At 42.1% G+C, this 20,538-nt stretch overlaps 1 protein-coding gene across 1 annotated transcript; it reads right to left on the bottom strand.

Annotated features, from left to right (window-relative positions):
- Positions 1-2,299: 2,299 nt before the first annotated feature.
- Positions 2,300-19,070, bottom strand: LOC110496001 (acyl-coenzyme A thioesterase 1-like). Its single transcript, XM_021571605.2, has 4 exons — positions 18,943-19,070; positions 5,609-6,272; positions 3,863-4,065; positions 2,300-3,617 (listed from the first exon to the last, which is right to left on the bottom strand). Exons 2-4 carry the CDS (start codon positions 6,057-6,059, stop codon positions 3,012-3,014), a joined length of 1,260 nt encoding a protein of 419 aa, XP_021427280.2. The 5' UTR covers positions 6,060-6,272; positions 18,943-19,070; the 3' UTR covers positions 2,300-3,011.
- Between the last annotated feature and the right edge of the window lie 1,468 nt (positions 19,071-20,538).

Here is a 20,538-nt window from a genome sequence, read left to right as displayed (position 1 = left end):
TAGATTTTATTTTTTTGTTATACATTTGCAAACATATCCAAAAGCCTGTTTTTGTTTTGTCATTATGGGGTATTGTGTGTAGATTGATTAGGATATTATTTTAATCAATTTTAGAGTAAGGCTGTAATGTAACAAAATGTGGTAAAAGGGAAGGGGTCTGAATACTTTCCCTAATGCACTACGATTCCCCACATGGCAGCTTCTTGTCATTGTTGCTATCTGACCGTTCAGACTCATAACAACCTTCAAAATCAAAACACCACACGCCTTCCTTCCACATCGATGCGCGTGCATCATTTTCGTGACGTTGTCAGCCAACCCGTTTATTGTGGCAGGTGATTGAAAAATGACCAGCGAACTGCAGTGCTCAATAAAACACTGTGCTTGGAATTACCCTCATCTTTGTTCTAGATTAGGGATATCCTGCTTTTTCAATCATGAAGATCAAACATTGTATTACCTTTAATATGGCGCTTGATGTCGGTGCAGGTTGAACCCTATTGGTGCATGTGGTCCGTTAGTATTCAGTGGTGCATGTGGTCCGTTAGATTGATAGTTGAAGACAGAAACATGACAGAGAAACACAAACGTTCACAGTGACTCATTTATTTACTGTTTAATGAAGGGTAACACATTCCTTATACATCTATAGGACGAGATTTACCCATTGTTGCCACTTGCCATTCAAAATATCACAGATAATAACACAGTATCTTCTTCCTATCATTTAAAGCCTACTGTGCATTGAACTGTCCATTGCTGCCCTCTAGAGGCTACCTGTGTAAGAACAAGTTTACTAGAGAAGATATTGCATTTATGTATCAAAGTTCTTGTCTACACTATGGCACAAAGTATGTGTTGTAACTGTCCTGTAACAATAATTTTACTGAAATGAAGGGGTATCTGAGCAAATTGTGTTTGGTAACTAGAAACGTTACCATCTTAATATCACTTTATTTTGAGTTGTTATGTAAAGTGCTGCCAATGTTTTTAATACAGCCTGATGGCCAGGTCAGCCATTCATGTCGCCTACTATGGACAACCCAGGACAGTTTACAATACATTGACTTTTAGGAATACCATAGGAATAGAAAATAAGTCAGAATAATAGGATTGACCAATGTTAAGTTCATTACAATCTTGCAATAATTGAAATGAATTATGAAGTGAGTTCCATAGATGGACTCAACAGTTACCCTCATCTACCTTTATATTGAAAATGTTACCAGATCGCAGTGTATTCAGAGCCAGTCCATGCAGACATTTATACATTTGTTTCACTTAAGAAAAAAAAAAAAAAACAGTATGCTTCTTTGGAATATGACAGGGGATATATAAAGCCAATATGTAAAACATATCCCAACTTTGAATAACTTTCTCAAATTACATTCCGGTGAAATATATTGACATCCTTGGACTTTTCTTATATATATATATATATATATATATATATATATATATATATATATATTTATGTTGGCCTCCACACCATTTTATTGGATTTTCAGCATTGTAGAAACACTTTTTTTTTTTGAAATTTTAGTATAAAATTTAGAAAAGAAAAAGAAAATGGCATGGACCCAATGGACAAAATTATTCCCATCAAAGAGCTAATACTTGGTTACACAGCCTTTGGTCAAAATAACTGCCCACAAATGTTTCTTGAAGTATGAGCTTGCTGCACTGGAAGTTTAACAAACTTTTCAGCTGCAGACTGCTCCAATTCTGAAATGTTTAATGGGTGCCTTCGACCAACTGCACTTTTCAGATTTCGCCATAGGTTTTTAATGGGATTCAGACATGGAATCAATGTTGGCCACTCCAATTCACTCGGGCTCCCCGAGTAGCGCAGCGGTCTAAGGCACTGCATCTCAGTGCAAGAGGCGTCACTATAGTACCTGGCTCAAATTCAGGCTGTATCACATCTGGCTGTGACTGGGTGGCGCACAATTGGCCCAGCATTGCCAAAGTAGGCCGTAAATTAGAATTTGTTTTTAACCGACTTGACTAGCTAAATAACTCAAACCCATAACCCTGGTGTTGTAAGCACCGTGATCTACCAACTGAGCCACATGGGATCAATGCTAGCCACTCCAGAACAGTTCAGTGTTTTTTTTTTCTTGAACCATTCCCTGCCCTGCTGGAAGACCCACAACCTTCGAAGGAGACCCAGTTTTTGTACACTGGGTTTAACATTGGACTCCAAAATACCTTGCTACTCTTCTGATTCCATGACGCCTTGCACACGTTCAAGGCCCCCAATACCAGAGGCAGCAAAGCAACCCCTTTGAATGCTTCAATTGGTCGTCAGGAAACCTAGCACTGATTTGTATTGCCAAAGAGTTCTAATTTGGTTTCATCAGTGCAAAGAACATTTCCCCCGGGATTCAGGCTTGATAGGGTGTTTTTTTGCTAAGTTCAATCAGGGTTTTGTGTGTCTCTATCAGAGGTGGGGTCTTCCTATGTTTACCAAAGACCAACTTAAGAATTCAAAGAAAAGAACACCCTTCCTTCAATCAAACACAGGGGGAGGTTTGATAATTCTGTGGGGTTGCTTTGCTGCCTCTGGTACAGGGGGCCAAACAGGCATTTAATACATGTGCACTTGCTAGTGGTAACTTTAATTAATGTAATACATTAATGAAAAGTGAACAATAGTAGCAAGAAACCAAGGTTTGGCATCTAAATACATGAATGTCTGTTGTTTTACAGCCAATCCACTCTGAAAAGAGGCACAAACCATCATAACAATACACATAAATAAAATGATGTGTTTCTCTTAATCTTGCAATTAAACAGTTTAAATATAGTCTGGATAACTTGTTTCTATGGGTTTCATTGTAGTAGGTGTTTTTTTTTGGGGGGGGGGGAGCAATGTGTCAGGCATGGATTATCAAGGCATTTTGAACTTGTGAGTTAAGCTCATGTAAAATATGTGCATTATGAGTTAAGCTCTACTACATAGCAAAACAATAAGCACCACATATTTATCCAGTTTGCATTTCAACATTTTATAACTTGGCTTTACTCAAGTTGCTATCATTTGCCAGGTTAGTTCTAAAGAACTCCTGAATCCTCCTCCAAAGGTCGACCTCTGCTGCTGCGTGGGACCTGGGCACACCTCCCCACACAACAGGCTTTCCAATAACACCATGAATACTGGCCGGGCAGAAGGGCATGTAGGGTGTCTCTAAGTAGTGTCCTGCTCCAGGGTAAAATACTGACTCGTAATTATCCTTCCCATGATGCTTTAGTTGATGCATTGCCTGATTTGCAAAATAACAACTGTCCCAGTTTTGGTCATCCTCTGCAGCAACAAAGAGAAACCTTCCATTGGCTCTCTCAATTGGGATGAGCGTTGCCTGATTCTCCTCTGCCATGGGGTCATTAATAACATATTTCACATTTAAGGCCCCGGACTTGGTAGCAAAGACTCTTTTGGTATCAAGCATTAGGGGAGGTATGACTGTGCCTTTGTAGTGAAGAGGAATCATGGCATTGGCATTGCAACCATTGATCCATACGGTAGCAGCAATGCCTGGCAGAAAAGTGGCAATGGACAGTGCTAGATCACCACTTTTGGACAGTGACAACAAACCTAATCCAGAGCCGCAAACCTTAAAAGATAAAGGGACAGCAAATAAAGCACCGACCATAAGACATTCAGGTAGTACTATTTCCATGAAAGACGAGTGATTTGAAGTAATATTGAAGTAATTACAAATCAATGAATAAGCTGTAAGCAATTATAACTCATTTTCACATTATTACCATGTTCTTACCCCTTTAATTCGTGCTGTAAAGTAATATCAACAAGTTAATGACAAAATCAAATCAAACCAGAGGATTATTTAATGCTGACCTGCGGCTGATTTTTCAAGAACTGAATCGCCTCCTCAAAATACTCCAGGTGGATCTTGGTCACGTTTTTAGGATTGTCATCAGCCCCATATAATGACACGGTAAAGACCACAAAACCTCTGTTGGCAAGAAGAGAAGCTCTAGCTTCAGATAGACCTCTTCCATATGTGTATAGGTCTAAAACAGCTGGGTGTGGACCTATTTCTGTAAAGGAGGAAATATACACTTTAAAACATTGAAAACCAGCACACATCACGTTGATGGTAAATACCAACTTCTAATAACCTCAGCAAAAAAAGAAACTTCCCTTTTTTAGGACTCTGTGCATTCAAAGTTATTTAGATTTTTACGAATTAACTTCACAGATCTTCATTGTAACGTGTTTAAACACTGTTTCCCATGCTTGTTCAATGAACCATAAACAATTAATGAACATGCACTTGTGGAGCGGTCATTAAGACACTAATAGCTTAGCAGAATGTAGGCAATTAAGGTCACAGTAATTTAAGGAAACTTAGGACACTAAAGAGGGCTTTCTACTGAAAAACACCAAAAGAAAGATGCCCAGGGTCCCTGCTCATCTGCGTGAACATGCCTCAGGGATGCTGAAAGGAGGCATGAGGACTGCAGATGTGGCCAGGGCAATAAATTGCAATGTTCGTACTGTGAGATGCCTAAGACAGCACTACAGGGAGACAGGACGGACAGCTGATCGTCCTCAGTGGCAGACCACTTGTAACAACACCTGCACAGGATCGGTGCATCCGAACATCACACGTACGGGACAGGTACAGGATGGCAACAACAACTGCCCAAGTTACACCAGGAACGCACAATCCCTCCATCAGTGCTCAGACTGTCCGCAATAGGCTGAGAGGCTGGACTGAGGGCTTGCAGGCCGGTTGTAAGGCAGGTCCTCACCCAGACATCACCGGCAACAACATCGGCTATGGGCACAAACCCACCGTCGCTGGACCAGATAGGACTGGCAAAAAGTGCTCTTCACTGGCGAGTCGCGGTTTTATCTCACCAGGGGTGATAGTCGGATATGCGTTTCTCGTCGAAGGAATGAACGTTACACCGAGGCCTGCACTCTGGAGCAGGATCGAATTGGAGGTGGAGGGTTCATCATGGTCTGGGGCGGTATGTCACAGCATCATCGGACTGAGCTTGTTATCATTGCAGGCAATATCAACACTGTGTGTTACAGGGAAGACATCCTCCTCCCTCATGTGGTACCCTTCCTGCAGGCTCATCCTGACATGACCCTCCAGCATGACAACGCCACCAGCCATACTGCTCGTTCTGTGCGGGATTTCCTACGAGACAGGAATGTCAGTGTTCTGCCATGGCCAGCGAAGAGCCCGGATCGCAATCCATTGAGCCCCCCACCCCAGAAATATCTGGGAACTTTCAGGTGCCTTGGTGGAAGAGTGGGGTAACATCTCACAGAACTGGCAAATCTGGTGCAGTCCATGAGGAGGAGATGCACTGCAGTACTTAATGCAGCTAGTGGCCACACCAGATACTTTTTATTTTGACCCCCCCTTTGTTCAGGAACACATTATTCTATTTATGTTAGTCAGTTCATGTCTCAGTTGTTGAATCTTGTTGTTCATACAAATATGTTCATATGAATATTTAAACATGTTAAGTTTGCTGAAAATAAAAACGCAGTTGACATTGAGGACATTTCTTTTTTTTGCTGAGTTTACATAGTAGACCAAAGGGTAAACATAACACCAACCAGGAGGTACAAATAGAACGCCACGAAGCTTCCCCTCTTTGACAGGAATTCTTCTTACTCCCTCTGCAAGCAGACTTCTTTCATTGATTACTTCAGCCAGTATTCCTGGACTATCCTTGGAATGTACACTGAAGTTGACAAGGCAAGGCACTGATACAACCTTCTTAACAAACTTAGTGTATAAGTTGTTTGGTTTCAGAGACCACAAAAGCCCCATAGGTTCTACTCCAGTGTAACTGCCACCTAGTGATGACGCAGTTGTTAGATCAATCGTTCCACTGCAGTTGGCCTCATAGGTAGCTGAGGACCTGAATACAATGCCTTTGTCATCTGTTACTTCTGCCCTCAGATCCACCTGCTGTCTTGGTTTCAGCCTGTCAACTTTCAACTGCACTGGCTCATCGAATAAGCACTTGGCATTGGGAAGAATCTGTAAACACACTTTAGACATTATACACTCTGGTTAGGAGTGGAGAGAGATAGAAATGCAGTTTAGGCTTCTTTATATAGACTTTTCAAGTGAGGATGATACATTCAGCGAAGATAGTTGCTTGTAGACTTAAGGTTGTGGCCAATTGCACAATTGTGTGACCAGCACAGTTCAAAGATGACCTAAACCGGTAGGCTAGATGACATGAAGTGAGGATGGCGTTGAGTATGGAATCTACAAAGAAACATGGAGACAATAATACGTTAGATTGTTCATCAAATAATAAATTGCATAGTTAAATTCAAATGTATAATCAAAGACAGTAGAGTATGAAGATAGAAGAAACCGCTTCGTCAATAGAAATTCCCGATCACACTTGTAGGCAATGTCATGGCAATGTTGGCTAGCTAAGCTCACGCACAGAAACGTCATCGGGTCTAACGGTCGTCTCGCGCTGAACTGTGCATGTGCAGGCCATCAAATCAAAGGCACTCCTTCGATACAAAATTGTTTTTGACGAAAGATTTAAATGTTTTAGTTTGTCACTTTCATGAGGTTGGAGTAATAGCATGTTCAACTCCTTAATATATTGGCTCGAGGGCCTCCAGAGTGGCGCAACTGGTGACCGCTGACACGGTCACCAGTTGGAATGCGTTTCCTCCGACACATTGGTGCGGCTGTCTCCGGGTTAAGCGAGCAGTATGTCAAGAAGCAGTGTTGCTTGGCAGGGTCATGTTTCAGAGCAAGCATGGAGCACCTTCACCTTCAGAGCACCTTTACCTCTCGAGTCTGTACGGTAGTGGCAGCGATGGGACAAGACTAACTACCAATTGGACATAATGAAAAGGGGGTCCAAAAATATATATATATTTTTTTTTAAAGACCTGGCTCGAAACTAGGTTGTGCTTTTCGATTTTGAGCAAATTAACAACTAATTAAGAATGTTTCACTTTTCTCATTGACTTCTCAAACCCCAGCCTGGTCTGCTTGGTCCGTTTCGCAAACATTCCAGGAAGTCTTGCGATGTTGCACCTCTCGGTTTAGAAACTCTGTGCTATAATGATAAGCAATAGCCTTCATTAAATGTGCTATGGTAACGACATGAACTGCTGCGTCATTGACTGGACAGAAATATTTGGCTCTAACTGGCTTGTGCCTATAGATGGGGGGCTCCATATCATGGAGAGGAGGCAGTACCTTATTATTAATCAACGTTCAACCAAAGTATTTGTAGGCCTATGGCTTTGATATGAGGAGCATGGGAAGCGTTCATCTGCCATTTGCAGTAATTGCATAGGCCTATGGAAATCATTGTGTAGGCCAATGCTGAAACGTTTTTTAGGACATTAGGCCTAGACGTCAGACTACTGTTGGTTAGACAGACAGACAGAGCACCATAACCAATGGAACATATTTCAAAAAGTGTAGACCTAGCTAGCTAGAATAGCTGGTTTCTGAGCTAGACTCACCTTGACAATAACATTAGCCATCTTAAATCATGACCTGATTTTCCACTCTGTTGTCTTGCACACAGTCAGTAGCTATAATGGTACTCCTCCATACTTTTTTGGGACATTTAAAAAATGCATTTCCTGCAATTCTCCACAGTTTGACATGGCTTATTATCCCCAAAGGATATTTTGAGGGGTATGTGGTATATGTACCGAAAGTTCAAATCCCAGAGCAGAAGAGGTCAAAAAAAACCTGTTGCTGTGCCCTTGAGAAAGGCACTTACCCCTAATTGCTCCAAGGTCGCTGTTGATAATGGCTGACCCTGGTTGTGACCCTACTCTGAGGGTGCCTCAGTGAGAGTTGGGATATGCAAAAAACACATTTCCAATTCACACATATAATACACATGTGAGAAATAGGACAAATATAAGCTCCTACTAAATTATTTTTATTACACTTTTACTACACGTTGAATGTTGATCCCGACTTCCAGTCAAAGGAAAATCAGAAAAAATGCACCATCTTTTACTCTTCAACCTGAACCAGATTGACAGTGCTCTGGCCCAATGAGAATAGCAGGGGCACCCCAAACAAATGAGTGGGGGAGGGCAGCAAATAGATTGTGCGACTGTCTATAGACAGTGGAGCTGAGCAGAGGACACGCAGTGCGTCCGAACAGGGCCGGGCTAACGCATTTGGGGACCCAGGGTACCTACTTCCGGGGGGGGTACCCCACTAAAAAAAAACATCCTGCATCTCAACACATTTTGACAGGGGGATAGGGAAGAGACAAAAAAGTCCAGTTTTATATCGCTATCCTACACATTTTGTCAGGCTGAGATAAAAAAATTAAAAAAATATGTTTTAAAGCTAATTTCCTGCAATTCTACACATTTTGCCATCTGGGGGCCAAAATTGTTTATTTATATAAAATAAATTGTGGGGAACGAATCAACCCATTCTGAATATTAGGGGTCAGAGAGGGTGTAACGCTCGTTGTTGGGAGAAAGAGAGGAGGACCAAGGTGCAGCGTGGCAAGTATTCATATTCTCTTTTAATGAAAACGAATACTCGAACAAAAACAACAAAACACGAGAACGAAACGAAAACAGTCCTGAACGGTGAAATACAAACACAGAACAGAAAACACCCACGAAACACAAGTGGGAAAAGGCTACCTAAGTATGATTCTCAATCAGAGGCAACTAACGACAGCTGCCTCTGAGAACCATAACAGGACAAACGCAAACACAACATAGAAAACGGAACATAGACCATCCACCCAACTCACACCCTGACCATACTAAAACAAAGACATTACAAAAGAACTAAGGCCAGAACGTGACAGTACTCCCTCCAAAGGTGCTGACTCCGTCCGCAAAACCTGAACCTATAGGGGAGGGTCTGGATGGGTGTCTGTCCGCGGTGGCGGCTCTGGCGCGGGACGTGGACCCCACCATAGTCTTTCTCCGCCTCTTTATCCGCCTCCGTGGCCTCTTAAGAGCGCCGACCCTCGCCGCCAACCTCGGACTGGGGACCCAAGCCACTGGACGGGAGGCTCCGGCAGCTCAGGGCAGACGGGAGGCTCTGGCAGCTCAGGGCATGAGGAAGACTCCGGCAGCACTGGGCATGAGGAAGACTCCGGCAGCACTGGGCATGAGGAAGACTCCGGCAGCACTGGGCATGAGGAAGACTCCGGCAGCACTGGGCATGAGGAAGACTCCGGCAGCACTGGGCATGAGGAAGACTCCGGCAGCACTGGGCAGGCGGGAGCATCTGTAGGGAGGACACGGAGAGACAGCCTGGTGCGGGGGCCTGCCACCGGAGGGCTGCTGCATGGAGGCGGCACCGGATAGACCGGACCGTGGAGGCGCACTGCAGGTCTCGAGCCCCGAGCCTGCCCAACCCTACCTGGCTGAATTGCTCCCCGTAGCCAGGCCAGTGTGGCGAGGTGGAATAGCCCGCACTGGGTTGTGCTGGCGAACCGGGGACACCCTGCGTAGGACTGGTGCCATGTACCCCGGTCCGAGCCAGCTTCATGGCACCTGGCTCGATGCCCACTCTAGCCCGCCGATACGAGGCGCTGCTATGTACCGCACCGGGCCATGCCTGCGCACCGGGGACATTGTGCGCCTCACGGCATAACACAGTGCCTGCCCGGTCCTTCTCTTTCCATTGTAAGCACGTGGAGTTGGCTCAGGTCTCCTACCTGACTTAGCCACACTCCCCGTGTGCCACCCCCCAATACATTTGAGGCTGCCTCTCGTCCCAGCTGCGCTGCCGTGCTGCCTCCTCATACCACCGCCGCTCAGCTCTCGCTGCCTCCAGCTCTGCTTTGGGGTGGCGATATTCTCCAGCCTGAGTCCAGGGTCCTTCTCCGTTCAAAATCTCCTCCCATGTCCAGGAGTCCTGAGATTTCGGCCGCTGCCAGTTACCTCGCTGCTTGGTCCTTTGGTGGTGGGTGTTTCTGTAACGCTCGTCGTTGGGCGATAGAGAGGAGGACCAAGGTGCAGCGTGGCAAGTATTCATATTCTCTTTTAATGAAAACGAATACTCGAACAAAAACAACAAAACACAAGAACTAAACAAAAACAGTCCTGAACAGTGAAATACAAACACAGAACAGAAAATAAACACCCACAAAACACAAGTGGGAAAAGGCTACCTAAGTATGATTCTCAATCAGAGACAACTAACGACACCTGCCTCTGATTGAGAACCATACCAGGCCAAACATAGAAAACGGAACATAGACCACCCACCCAACTCACACCCTGACCATACTAAAACAAAGACATAAAAGGACTACGGTCAGAACTTGACAGAGGGACATGTCCCCCCCACCCCCCTTTGACAATTTAGCCTTTGCATAAATCTATTGAATGAAATCAGTAATCTAGTTGACACCGGTAAAGTGGTCAATTTTAATTGAGGTTCTCTCACGGAGCGAGTACATTCAGGGAACTGGGAGAAAAAAAAAAAGACTTCAAAACAGTAGAAAGTGCAAAATGTCATCAGCTTAATTGGTTTAAAGGTAACAAAAAGAAAATGAGAAAATGATGTAACACGTTTCTGATAAGACAATAGTTTGTCTTGGATGCATATTTTATGTGGTTGAAATCAGGGGCGTAGTTGGTTTTTGAACATTGGGGGGAACAATTTTGGCAGGTATTTTTTTTTTTAAATCCTGCGACTTCTCAATTTCAAATAACTTCTACGTAAGGACTAAATACCGTATTGTAATAGTTTTATATTAAAGTGCTCTACTAGAAACATTTGTTTGTGCAAAAATATATTTTTCAACAAGAATGTTGCTAGGACTGTCTGAGTGGGGAGGGGAAGGGCACCAAATTGGTGCGTTAACCACAGTGTGGATCAATCCACCAGAACAGAAGGGCCTAATTGGAAGGAAACTAGCTGTTATTGGGAGAGAGGTTTGGAACTGGTGTATTACCATATACAGCAAATCCACCAATGCAAAACATGCTGATTAAAAATGTCCTGTGTTTATTGTATATATGGAAATAATAGCTGAAATGATCCGTTGGTATACAATACAATACGAAATTTGATATGGGCTCTCGAGTCGCGCATCGGTCTAAGGCACTGCATCTCAGTACTAGAGATGCCACTACAGACACCCTGGCTGCATCACAACCGGCCAAGTTTGGGAGTCCCATAGGGTGGCTCACAATTGGCTTAGAGTTGGCCTACAACGACCAAACCCGGACGTCATTGCAAATAAGAAATTGTTCTTAACTGACTTGCCTAGCTAAATAAGGGACAAAAATGGTTTAAATATATATAATATCAACTAAAAAAATGTAATATGAATATTGACTGCACAACGTGTGTGAAAATGTTTACCAATTAAAATTCAACCTAAAAAAAAAAAAAATTCTAAGGTTAGTTGGCTTGCCACTTAAATACAGTACCAATCAAAGGTTTGGACACATTCATTCCAGGGTTTTTCTTTATTTTACTATTTTCTACATTGGAGAATAATAGAAGACATCAAAACATATGGAATCGGGCAGTGAGCAAAAAAAAGTGTTAAATCAAAATATATTTTGTATTTGAGATTCTTCAAAGTAGCCACCATTTTCCTTGATGACAGCTTTGCACACTCTTGGCATTCTCTCAACCAGCTTCATGAGGTAGTTGCCTGGAATGCACTTCAATTAACAGGTGTACCTTGTTAAAAGTTCATTCGAGGAATTTCTTTCCTTCTCAACGTGTTTGAGCCAATCAGTTGTGTTGTGACAAGGTAGGGGAGATATACAGAAGATAGCCCTATTTGGTAAAATACGAAGTCCATTTTATGGCAAGAACAGCTAAAATATGCAAAGAGAAACAGGCCATCATTACCTTAAGACATGAAAGTCAGTCAATCTGGAAAATGTCAAGAACTTATTTTTGCAAAAACCATGAAGCGCTATGATGAAACAGGCCCCCCATGAGGATCGCCACAGGAAAGGAAGACCCAGAGTTACCTCTGCTACAGAGGATAAGGTCATTAGAGTTACCAGCCTCAGAAATTGCAGCCCAAATAAATGTTTCAGAGTTCAAGTAACAGAGACATCAACATCAACTTTTCAGAAGAGACTGCGTGAATCAGGCCTTCATGGTTGAATTGTTGCAAAGAAACCACTACTAAAGGACACCAATAAGATGAGAATTGATTGGGCCAAGAAACACAAGCGAAAGACTGGTGGAAATCTGTCCTTTGGTTCGATGAGTCCAAATTTGAGACTTTTGGCTCCAACTGCTGTGTGAGACGCAGAGTCGGTGAGTGGATGATCTCCGCAGGTGTGGTTCCCACCGTGAAGCATGGAGGAGGAGGTGTGGAGGTGCTTTTCTGGTGACACTGTCAGTGATTTATTTAGAATTCAAGGCACACTTAACCAGCATGGCTACCACAGCATTCTGTAGGGTATCCATCCAGCCATCCCATCTCGTTTGCGCTTAGTGGGACTATCATTTGTTTTTCAACAAGGACAATGACCAAACACACTTCCAGGCTGTGTAAAGGCCATTTGACCAGGAAGGAGAGTGATGGTGCTTCATCAGATGACCTGGCCTCCACAATCACCTGACCTCAACCCAATTGAGATGGATTGGGATGAGTTGGACCACAGAGTGAAGGAAAAGCAGCAAACAAGTGCTCAGCATATGTGGGAACTCCTTCAAGACTGTTGGAAAAGCATTCCAGGTGAAGGTTGTTGAGAGAATGCCAAGACTGTGCAAAGCTATTATCAAGGAAACGGGTGGCTATTTGAAGAAATTAAAATATAAAACATATTTTGATTTGTTTAACACTTGTGGTTACTACATGATTCCATATATGTTATGTAATAGTTTTGATGTCTTTACTATTGTTCTACAATGTAGAAAATAAGAAACAAAAGAAAAACCCTTGAATGATTAAGTTTGTCCAAACTTTTGACTGGTACTGTATATACAGTGGTAACAGTTTCGAACTAGCTTCAGGATTCTAGGTTAGGAAAGTAGCTACAGTACGTTTTCCCCGGGTTACAGGGTTTGATCCTTATTTAACACATGGTTGTGCAATTGCAGTACAGTTTTTTTTACTTACATGTTTCATTTGAATCCTTTTCTCATTTTGAGGCTTAAATATTATTCCTGTTGTCATGACAGACCTGTGAGGATCCAAATAGGTCAGATCAGGTTTGCAATGAATGACTTCAAACAGACCCCCTCTGACCCGCAGAGGTGTGGAGGAGGGAACTGGTGTGGGTTTACAACTCACGCCCTGTTGTAAAATGAAAGACAGAACACTCAGCTCTCCCTCGCCAATGCTAACCAGATGGAATGCCTTATGTTTCATCAAACCTTTTCCCGCTGAAGCTAAAACATTCTAAAGCGAATACTGGAACAATATTTCTAACATAGAACATGGGGTTTGATCAGAGGCGATCTATAGAACACTAATGTAATTTCGTTAAGAGAGGGATATGATTTTAGGAGCCATAAGAGATAATTGTTTTACATAAACTTTGCACAGTGACAAGTCACACCCCTGAGTGATGTTAGTAAAGCATGTCAGCCTGACGGAACCACCCATTTGAACAAACTGTATAAAATTATGGGTTAAGAATTAACATATCAGACCAGAGAGACATAGAGCTGCACCTTTACGTTTAAAGTAGTCTTAACTCAACACGAGGTAGAGACGATAAACTCGCCTCCCGATCAATCACTGGTACTGCTGATTAGCTGTCCTAAGTAAAGTATCTAGAAAAGCAAAGTTAAGTGGGATCATTCTACTACTCTGCTCAAACCATCGTATTACGCTACTAACACCAGCCCACTGGGAACCATCGACACGGCTGGCCTGCCTATCTTCAAAGAGGCATCTTGCAGAGCGAATGTAAGGAAAATCAACTCTAGTAGTTCTGTTCAGGACTACACGACAAATCACTGGATAACTACAGAGAAGAACAGAAGACTTGTTGGAAACATTTTTGGACTATCGAGCCTTACAAGCCTGCCGCGAAAAAGCCCAACCCCCTTTCCAAGGCGGTCCGGTTCTGAGAGAGATACACGGCGAACCAAGGCATTTCAAAGAAATAAACTCAGCAAAAACATCACTTTTTCAGGGCCCTGTCTTTCAAAGATAATTTGTAAAAATCCAAATAACTTCACAGATCTTCATTGTAAAGGGTTTTAACACTGTTTCCCATGCTTGTTCAATGAACCATAAAGAATTAATGAACATGCACCTGCGGAATGGTCGTTAAGACACTAACAGCTTACAGACGGTAGGCAATTAAGGTCACAGTTATGAAAACTTAGGACACTAAAGAGGCCTTCCTACTGACTCTGGAAAAATACCAAAAGAAAGATGCCCAGGGTCCCTGCTCATCTGCGTAACATGCCTCAGGGATGCTGAAATGAGGCATGAGGACTGCAGATATGGTCAGGGCAATAAATTGCAATGTCCGTACTGTGAGATGCCTAAGACAGCACTACAGGGAGACAGGACGGACAGCTGATCATCCTCACAGTGGCAGACCATGTGTAACAACACCTGCACAGGATTGGTATATCCGAACATCAAACCTGCGGGACAGGTACAGGATGGCAACAACAACTGCCCAAGTTACACCAGGAATGCACAATCAGTGTTCAGACTATCTGCAATAGGCTGAGAGAGGCTGGACTGAGGGCTTGTAGGCCGGTTGTAAGGCAGTTCCTGACCAGACATCAACGGCAAAACATCGCCTATGGGCACAAACCCACTGGACCAGACAGGACTAGCAAAAAGTGCAAAAAAGTGACAGTGAGAGGAAGTGTCTTTTATTACGGAGTTTACATTCATGATTGCTTACTTCAAGCGGACGGCAGTCTGTGTGCAAAGTAGTACTTTAAGTGAGAGTAGTTTCTAAATGTACCAACGTTAAGTGTCTCTGTCCCTCTCTCACCCTCTCCATGTCTTTTGTAACACGCAGCCATATTGTTGTCAGTCCTCTACAGACCTGTTTTTAACATATTAAGTGTGTATGTTTATCCTGTGTTACCATTTAATTACCTATGAAATAAATTATTAAACCAATTTGTGTAGTACTGAATCATAAGTAATCTCAGGCCTTTTGCAGATGCAAGGAGGTTACAACTATTCAGAATGATGATATGATATGAGGTTCAAATTAATAAGTTGACGGTTTATAGATGTGATAGGTAAAGATCTTTAGAGTTTAATTTGGGAAATGGTAACTCTAACCACTCTTGTGGTGCCCCAGATCCAAATTAGTTAATTGTTACATGATTAATTTAAATAGTGTAAAAAAGTTACATATTTAGGTAATTAGATAAATAACAGTCTTCATATTCACGTTAAAGTCAAGTCACAACACTGTTTACAAGTCATCTCAGGGTTTTGTCAGGTCCAGCATTATTATGTGCTCCTCTGGTGGTTCATTGCGATAATCGTTGACAGTGCATGTCAGAGCAAAAAACAAGTCATGAGGTCAAGGGAATTGTCCGTAGAGCTCCAAGAAAGGATTGTATAGAGGCACAAATCTGGGAAAGGGTACCAAAAAATTACACAGCATTGAAGGTCCCCAAGAACACAGTGACCTCCATCATTCTTAAATGGAAGAAGTTTGGAACTACCAAAACTCTTCCTAGAGCTGGCCACCCAGCCAAACTGAGCAATCTGGGGGAGGAAGGCATTGGTCAGGGAGGTGACCAAGAACCCGATGGTCACTCTAACAGAGCTCCTCTGTGGAGATGGGAGAACCTTCCAGAAGGACAACCATCTCTGCAGCACTCCACCAATCAGGCCTTTATGCCAGACCAAAGCCACTCCTCAGTAAAAAGCACGACAGCCCACTTGGAGTTTGCCAAAAGGCACCTAAAGTACTCTCAGACCATGAGAAACAAGATTCTCAGGTCAGATGAAACCATGATTGAACTCTTTGGCCTGAATCCCAAGCATCACATCTGGAGGAAACCTGGCACCATCCCTACGGTGAAGCATGGTGGTGGCAGCATCATGCTGTGGGGATGTTTCTCAGCAGCAGGGACAGCGAGACTAGTCAGGATAGAAGGAAAGATGAACGGAGCAAGGTACAGAGAGATCCTTGATGAAAATCTGCTCCAGAGCGATCAGGACCTCAAACTGTGGCGAAGGTTCACCTTCCAACAGGGCAAAGACCCTAAGCACACAGCCAAGACAACATAGGAGTGGCTTTGAGACAAGTCTCTGAATGTCCTTGAGTGGCCCAGCCAGAGCCCGGACTTGAATCCAATCTAACATCTCTGGAGAGACCTGAAAATATCTTTGCAGTGACACTCGCCATCCAACCTGACAGACCTTGAGAGGATCTGCAGAGAATAATAGGAGAAACTCCCCAAATACAGGTGTGCCAAGCTGGTAGTATCATACCCAAGACGACTTGGGGCTGTAGTCCCTGCCAAAGGTGTTTCAACAAAGTACAGGGTCTGAATACTTATGTAAATGTGATATTTTCGGGGGGGGGGGTTCATAACAAAGCTGCCTGAAGAAAGATGGGTCACAATTTGATAACATTTCATTTGTTTTGCATCCCAAAGTGTCTGGAATGCATTCAAAATGTTTTGCAAAGTTCACATAAACATCAGGGAAAATCATCAGGAAGGAATTGTGTGTGTAGAATATAAGATCTGTATTGCTATCAATTGTGGTTGTGTCACTGTCCCTTCTAACGATGGGGTCATAATAGCTGATAGCTACCATTCAAAAGTTAGAGCTACAATTATTGGCGGGGACCAAATAACCCTTTGGAACACAATTTCTCTAATGTAACATAAGGGTATAACACTGGTGTTACAGTCGAAAAGCAGCATTGGTGTATAATTTTACTGCACGGGAAGGTGGAGGGGGGCTGCGTGCCTGCGAAGCGCACATTGCACCTGTCATCCCTATAGCTGATTGTTTCTTCTAGTGAAATCAGCTGGCGCTGCTATGTAGCCTACTGTTTTAAACACCTTGAAAAATATCATAAATAACATTGTGTAGGATAATAGATAGACTAAAAAATAAATTGATAGGGAGAGTTTTGAAGGAGAAAGAGCATGCCTATAGGCCTACTGCAAAATTGACAACCTAAAATAGAAAAGACACGCGTCACCTAGATGTTTAACTATTAATACATTTGAGTGAAGCAGTTCAATGCTGACACCATTTTAGTTGAGTGCATAAACTCTGGAAACCAGCAGAGGTTTGTTCTGTCTTGCAAAGCGCAAGTGGTAGGCCTAAATTCACTGCAGTATTAGGCCTTATATTTAGCCTACAAAAAGCAGCATTGGTGTATAATTTTACTGCACGGGAAGGTGGAGGGGGGCTGCGTGCCTGCGAAGCGCACATTGCACCTGTCATCCCTATAGCTGATTGTTTCTTCTAGTGAAATCAGCTGGCGCTGCTATGAAGCCTACTGTTTTAAACACCTTGAAAAATATCATAAATAACATTGTGTAGGATAATAGATAGACTAAAAAATAAATTGATAGGGAGAGTTTTGAAGGAGAAAGAGCATGCCTATAGGCCTACTGCAAAATTGACAACCTAAAATAGAAAAGACATGCGTCACCTAGATGTTTAACTATTAATACATTTGAGTGAAGCAGTTCAATGCTGACACCATTTTAGTTGAGTGCATAAACTCTGGAGGTTTGTTCTGTCTTGCAAAGCACAAGTGGTAGGCCTAAATTCACTGCAGTATTAGGCCTTATATTTAGCCTACAAAATTATGGCTATGAATGAGCTTCTATTGGTAGCCTACATCTTTAGCCTAACTTCACTGTTGTCCTGTGCAATACCTACTGTTTTAAACACCTTGAAAAATATCATAAATAACATTGTGCAGGATAATAGATAGACTAAAAAATAAATTAAACACGCTTGCCTCTTTGCTGGCCTTTCAGCTATTCCTCTATAAAGATCCATGACTCTGAAAAAAAACTTTGCTACAAATTGTTGGTCACTTATTTAGATTTTTTTTTAAATTACCGTTAGCCTATTCTAGGCGAGAAGGAACCGTGCTCTTGCTTGTGGAATTTAAAATACAGCATAGGGTAAATTAACTGGTGGGGGAAAGTTTGAAAGGGGATTGGGGACAATGGTGTGTGATCACATTTGCTGTGATGATAATTTCTCTTTTTTTACTTTATTTAACTAGGCAAGTCAGTTAAGAACAAATTCTTATTTTCAATGATGGCCTAGGAACAGTGGGCCTTGTTCAGGGGCAGAACGACAGATTTGTACCTTGACAGCTCAGGGATTTGATCTTGCAACGTTTCAGTTACTAGTCCAACGCTCTAACCACTAGGCTAATGACTTGATACATTGTTGCAATGACAGGATCAACACAATGGACAGGCAGAGATCAGTGAAAAATAATGTCCAAAAGAGTTATTTATCCATTAGAAAAATTACAGGCCATAAGAAATCAACACTCCAAAAGGTTGTCACTAGTTACCACATCCACAAACTCCGCATATTTCTACAATTTATCTTCTTAAAATGTGATTTTAAACACAACCTTAATCCTAACACTGCTATCCTTAAACTATGACCAAAAAGTCATAGGCAATTTTGACTTTGTGTCTGTGCTAAATTGTTTGTCCAAGTTAATTAATAATAATATTAGCAAAAAAAACATGGCGATTAACCGTTTAGAACGTACTTCTGTTCCCCTATGATAGCTAACATAAATAAATGCACAAACATTCCGGTGTGAATAATAATCAACAGGTGACCTTGAATATAAGTATCTTAATGTAAAGAGGATATCTATGAAATTGTTGCACCTCAATCACGGGAGTTAAAATAAATTGTTAACCAACAGTTGGCTTGTAGCCTAATTGACCTTGATTGCCTAAATGCGATCAGAAACAGCGTTAAGGAAGCATATACAATCGCCTATTATAACAAGATTGCTGTACTCACGTTGTCATGGATGCATACTTTTTCCTTGTAGCTTTGGTTGAGATAGGACTGTGATGGTCTGAACTTTTAAAGATAAGCCTTTTATCAATTAGATTTGTATTCACCTGCGTCCTCTCGCCTACTTTTGAAAAAGGTCGAAATGAGTGACGTGCAGTTCGCGATCATTCGTTTTTATTCGTTTTTCTGAGTGACTCGTTATTTTCAGTTGTTCTTTGACCTGCTGGATGATAATGGAAAGTCAAAAGGTTCAAATCGTCTTACACGGAATACGTCTTAACACTTATAATTATCATTTTTCATTGGAATTAACCAAAAGGTAAAATAAAAATGTATCAAGAACAACCCAGTCAGTGTAAGTCAGCATCTCCGACTCGTTCAGTCAGTGGAAGAAGTCCGACAGAGATCAAAGTTCAACCAGTCCATCCAGTCGAGTCAGTTACAGTGTCCCTTCTCCTTTCTGAAGATAAATAGCTATTTATTTTAATCAGGGGCTTAGCGAGCAGGTCAGACATCCCTTATATCTCCACAACTTTCCAGATGGTATCATCTGGTGGCTTATGTTATTGGTATTTTACATCTAGATCTAGAGATTATAGATCAGTATTTATGATGTGCTAAAAGCTCGGTTTGAATGCAGTTTCAGTTTATATTTTCCCACCAATTCCCTCTCCTCATCACATGGTTTGCAGTTTCAGTTTGTGCTCAAGTATCAAGCTAACCCAACCCCTTTCCTCATCTTCCAAGCATATTCAGAGATATTAAGAAAAAAACACCTCAGCAAGATTGATATAAAAATAGAAAATTGTTGATTTGTGAAAATAGTGAACAAGTAAGTTTCCACTGCACATAGACAGACTGTCCTGCCTATGAATCCATATGGGAGTATTACTAAGAGTCATGGACAACTAAGTCCCAAATGGCACCCTATTCCTTACATAGTGAAATACTTTTGACCAGGGCATAGGTAGTGCACTATATAGGGAATTGGGTATCAAAAGTATTAATTTGTCTCAATAAATATCAATGGTCATCCACTACTCCATGATGCCGTAGATAAAGCTGATGTTGATGATGGTTTTGCATCTCTATGATCGCCCATTGCCATCATTATTACAGAGATGACACTTTGTACAGTAGTATCAGCAAGTAAATGTCTACGTCCCAAAAGGCACGTTTCGCTTCAAAGTGCAATATTTTGGACCAGGGCCCAAAGTTGTACACTTTAAAAGAAATAGGGTGCCATTTGGATGCAACCAATTGTCCTTGCCATGTATTTCACTAACCTTCCCAGAAGGCAAAGCAATGTGATGCTGTATAATTACCAGCCAGGTCACCCTGTGATACAAGTAAACATTCAACATCCATCAATATCTGATATGACATGGAAACAATACATATCTACGTCCCTCACATCTACTCTATGAAAGATTATCACAAACACTATTATAGGTCATATAGGAGGGCTATATTGTGAGTTACTTTGTGCAGTAGGAGGGACAAGGAATTCTCATACTCAAAAATAATTAATTAATAATTAATTATAGCAAAAAATATGCTAGAAAACAGTAACCTGTTTGACCTGTCTGTGGATCCTCC

The sequence above is a fragment of the Oncorhynchus mykiss genome, chromosome 18 (assembly GCF_013265735.2).
Source record: "Oncorhynchus mykiss isolate Arlee chromosome 18, USDA_OmykA_1.1, whole genome shotgun sequence".
Taxonomy (NCBI): Eukaryota; Metazoa; Chordata; class Actinopteri; order Salmoniformes; family Salmonidae; genus Oncorhynchus; species Oncorhynchus mykiss.
Note: the sequence above shows the minus strand (reverse complement) of the source record. Positions and strands in the feature narration are given on the sequence as shown.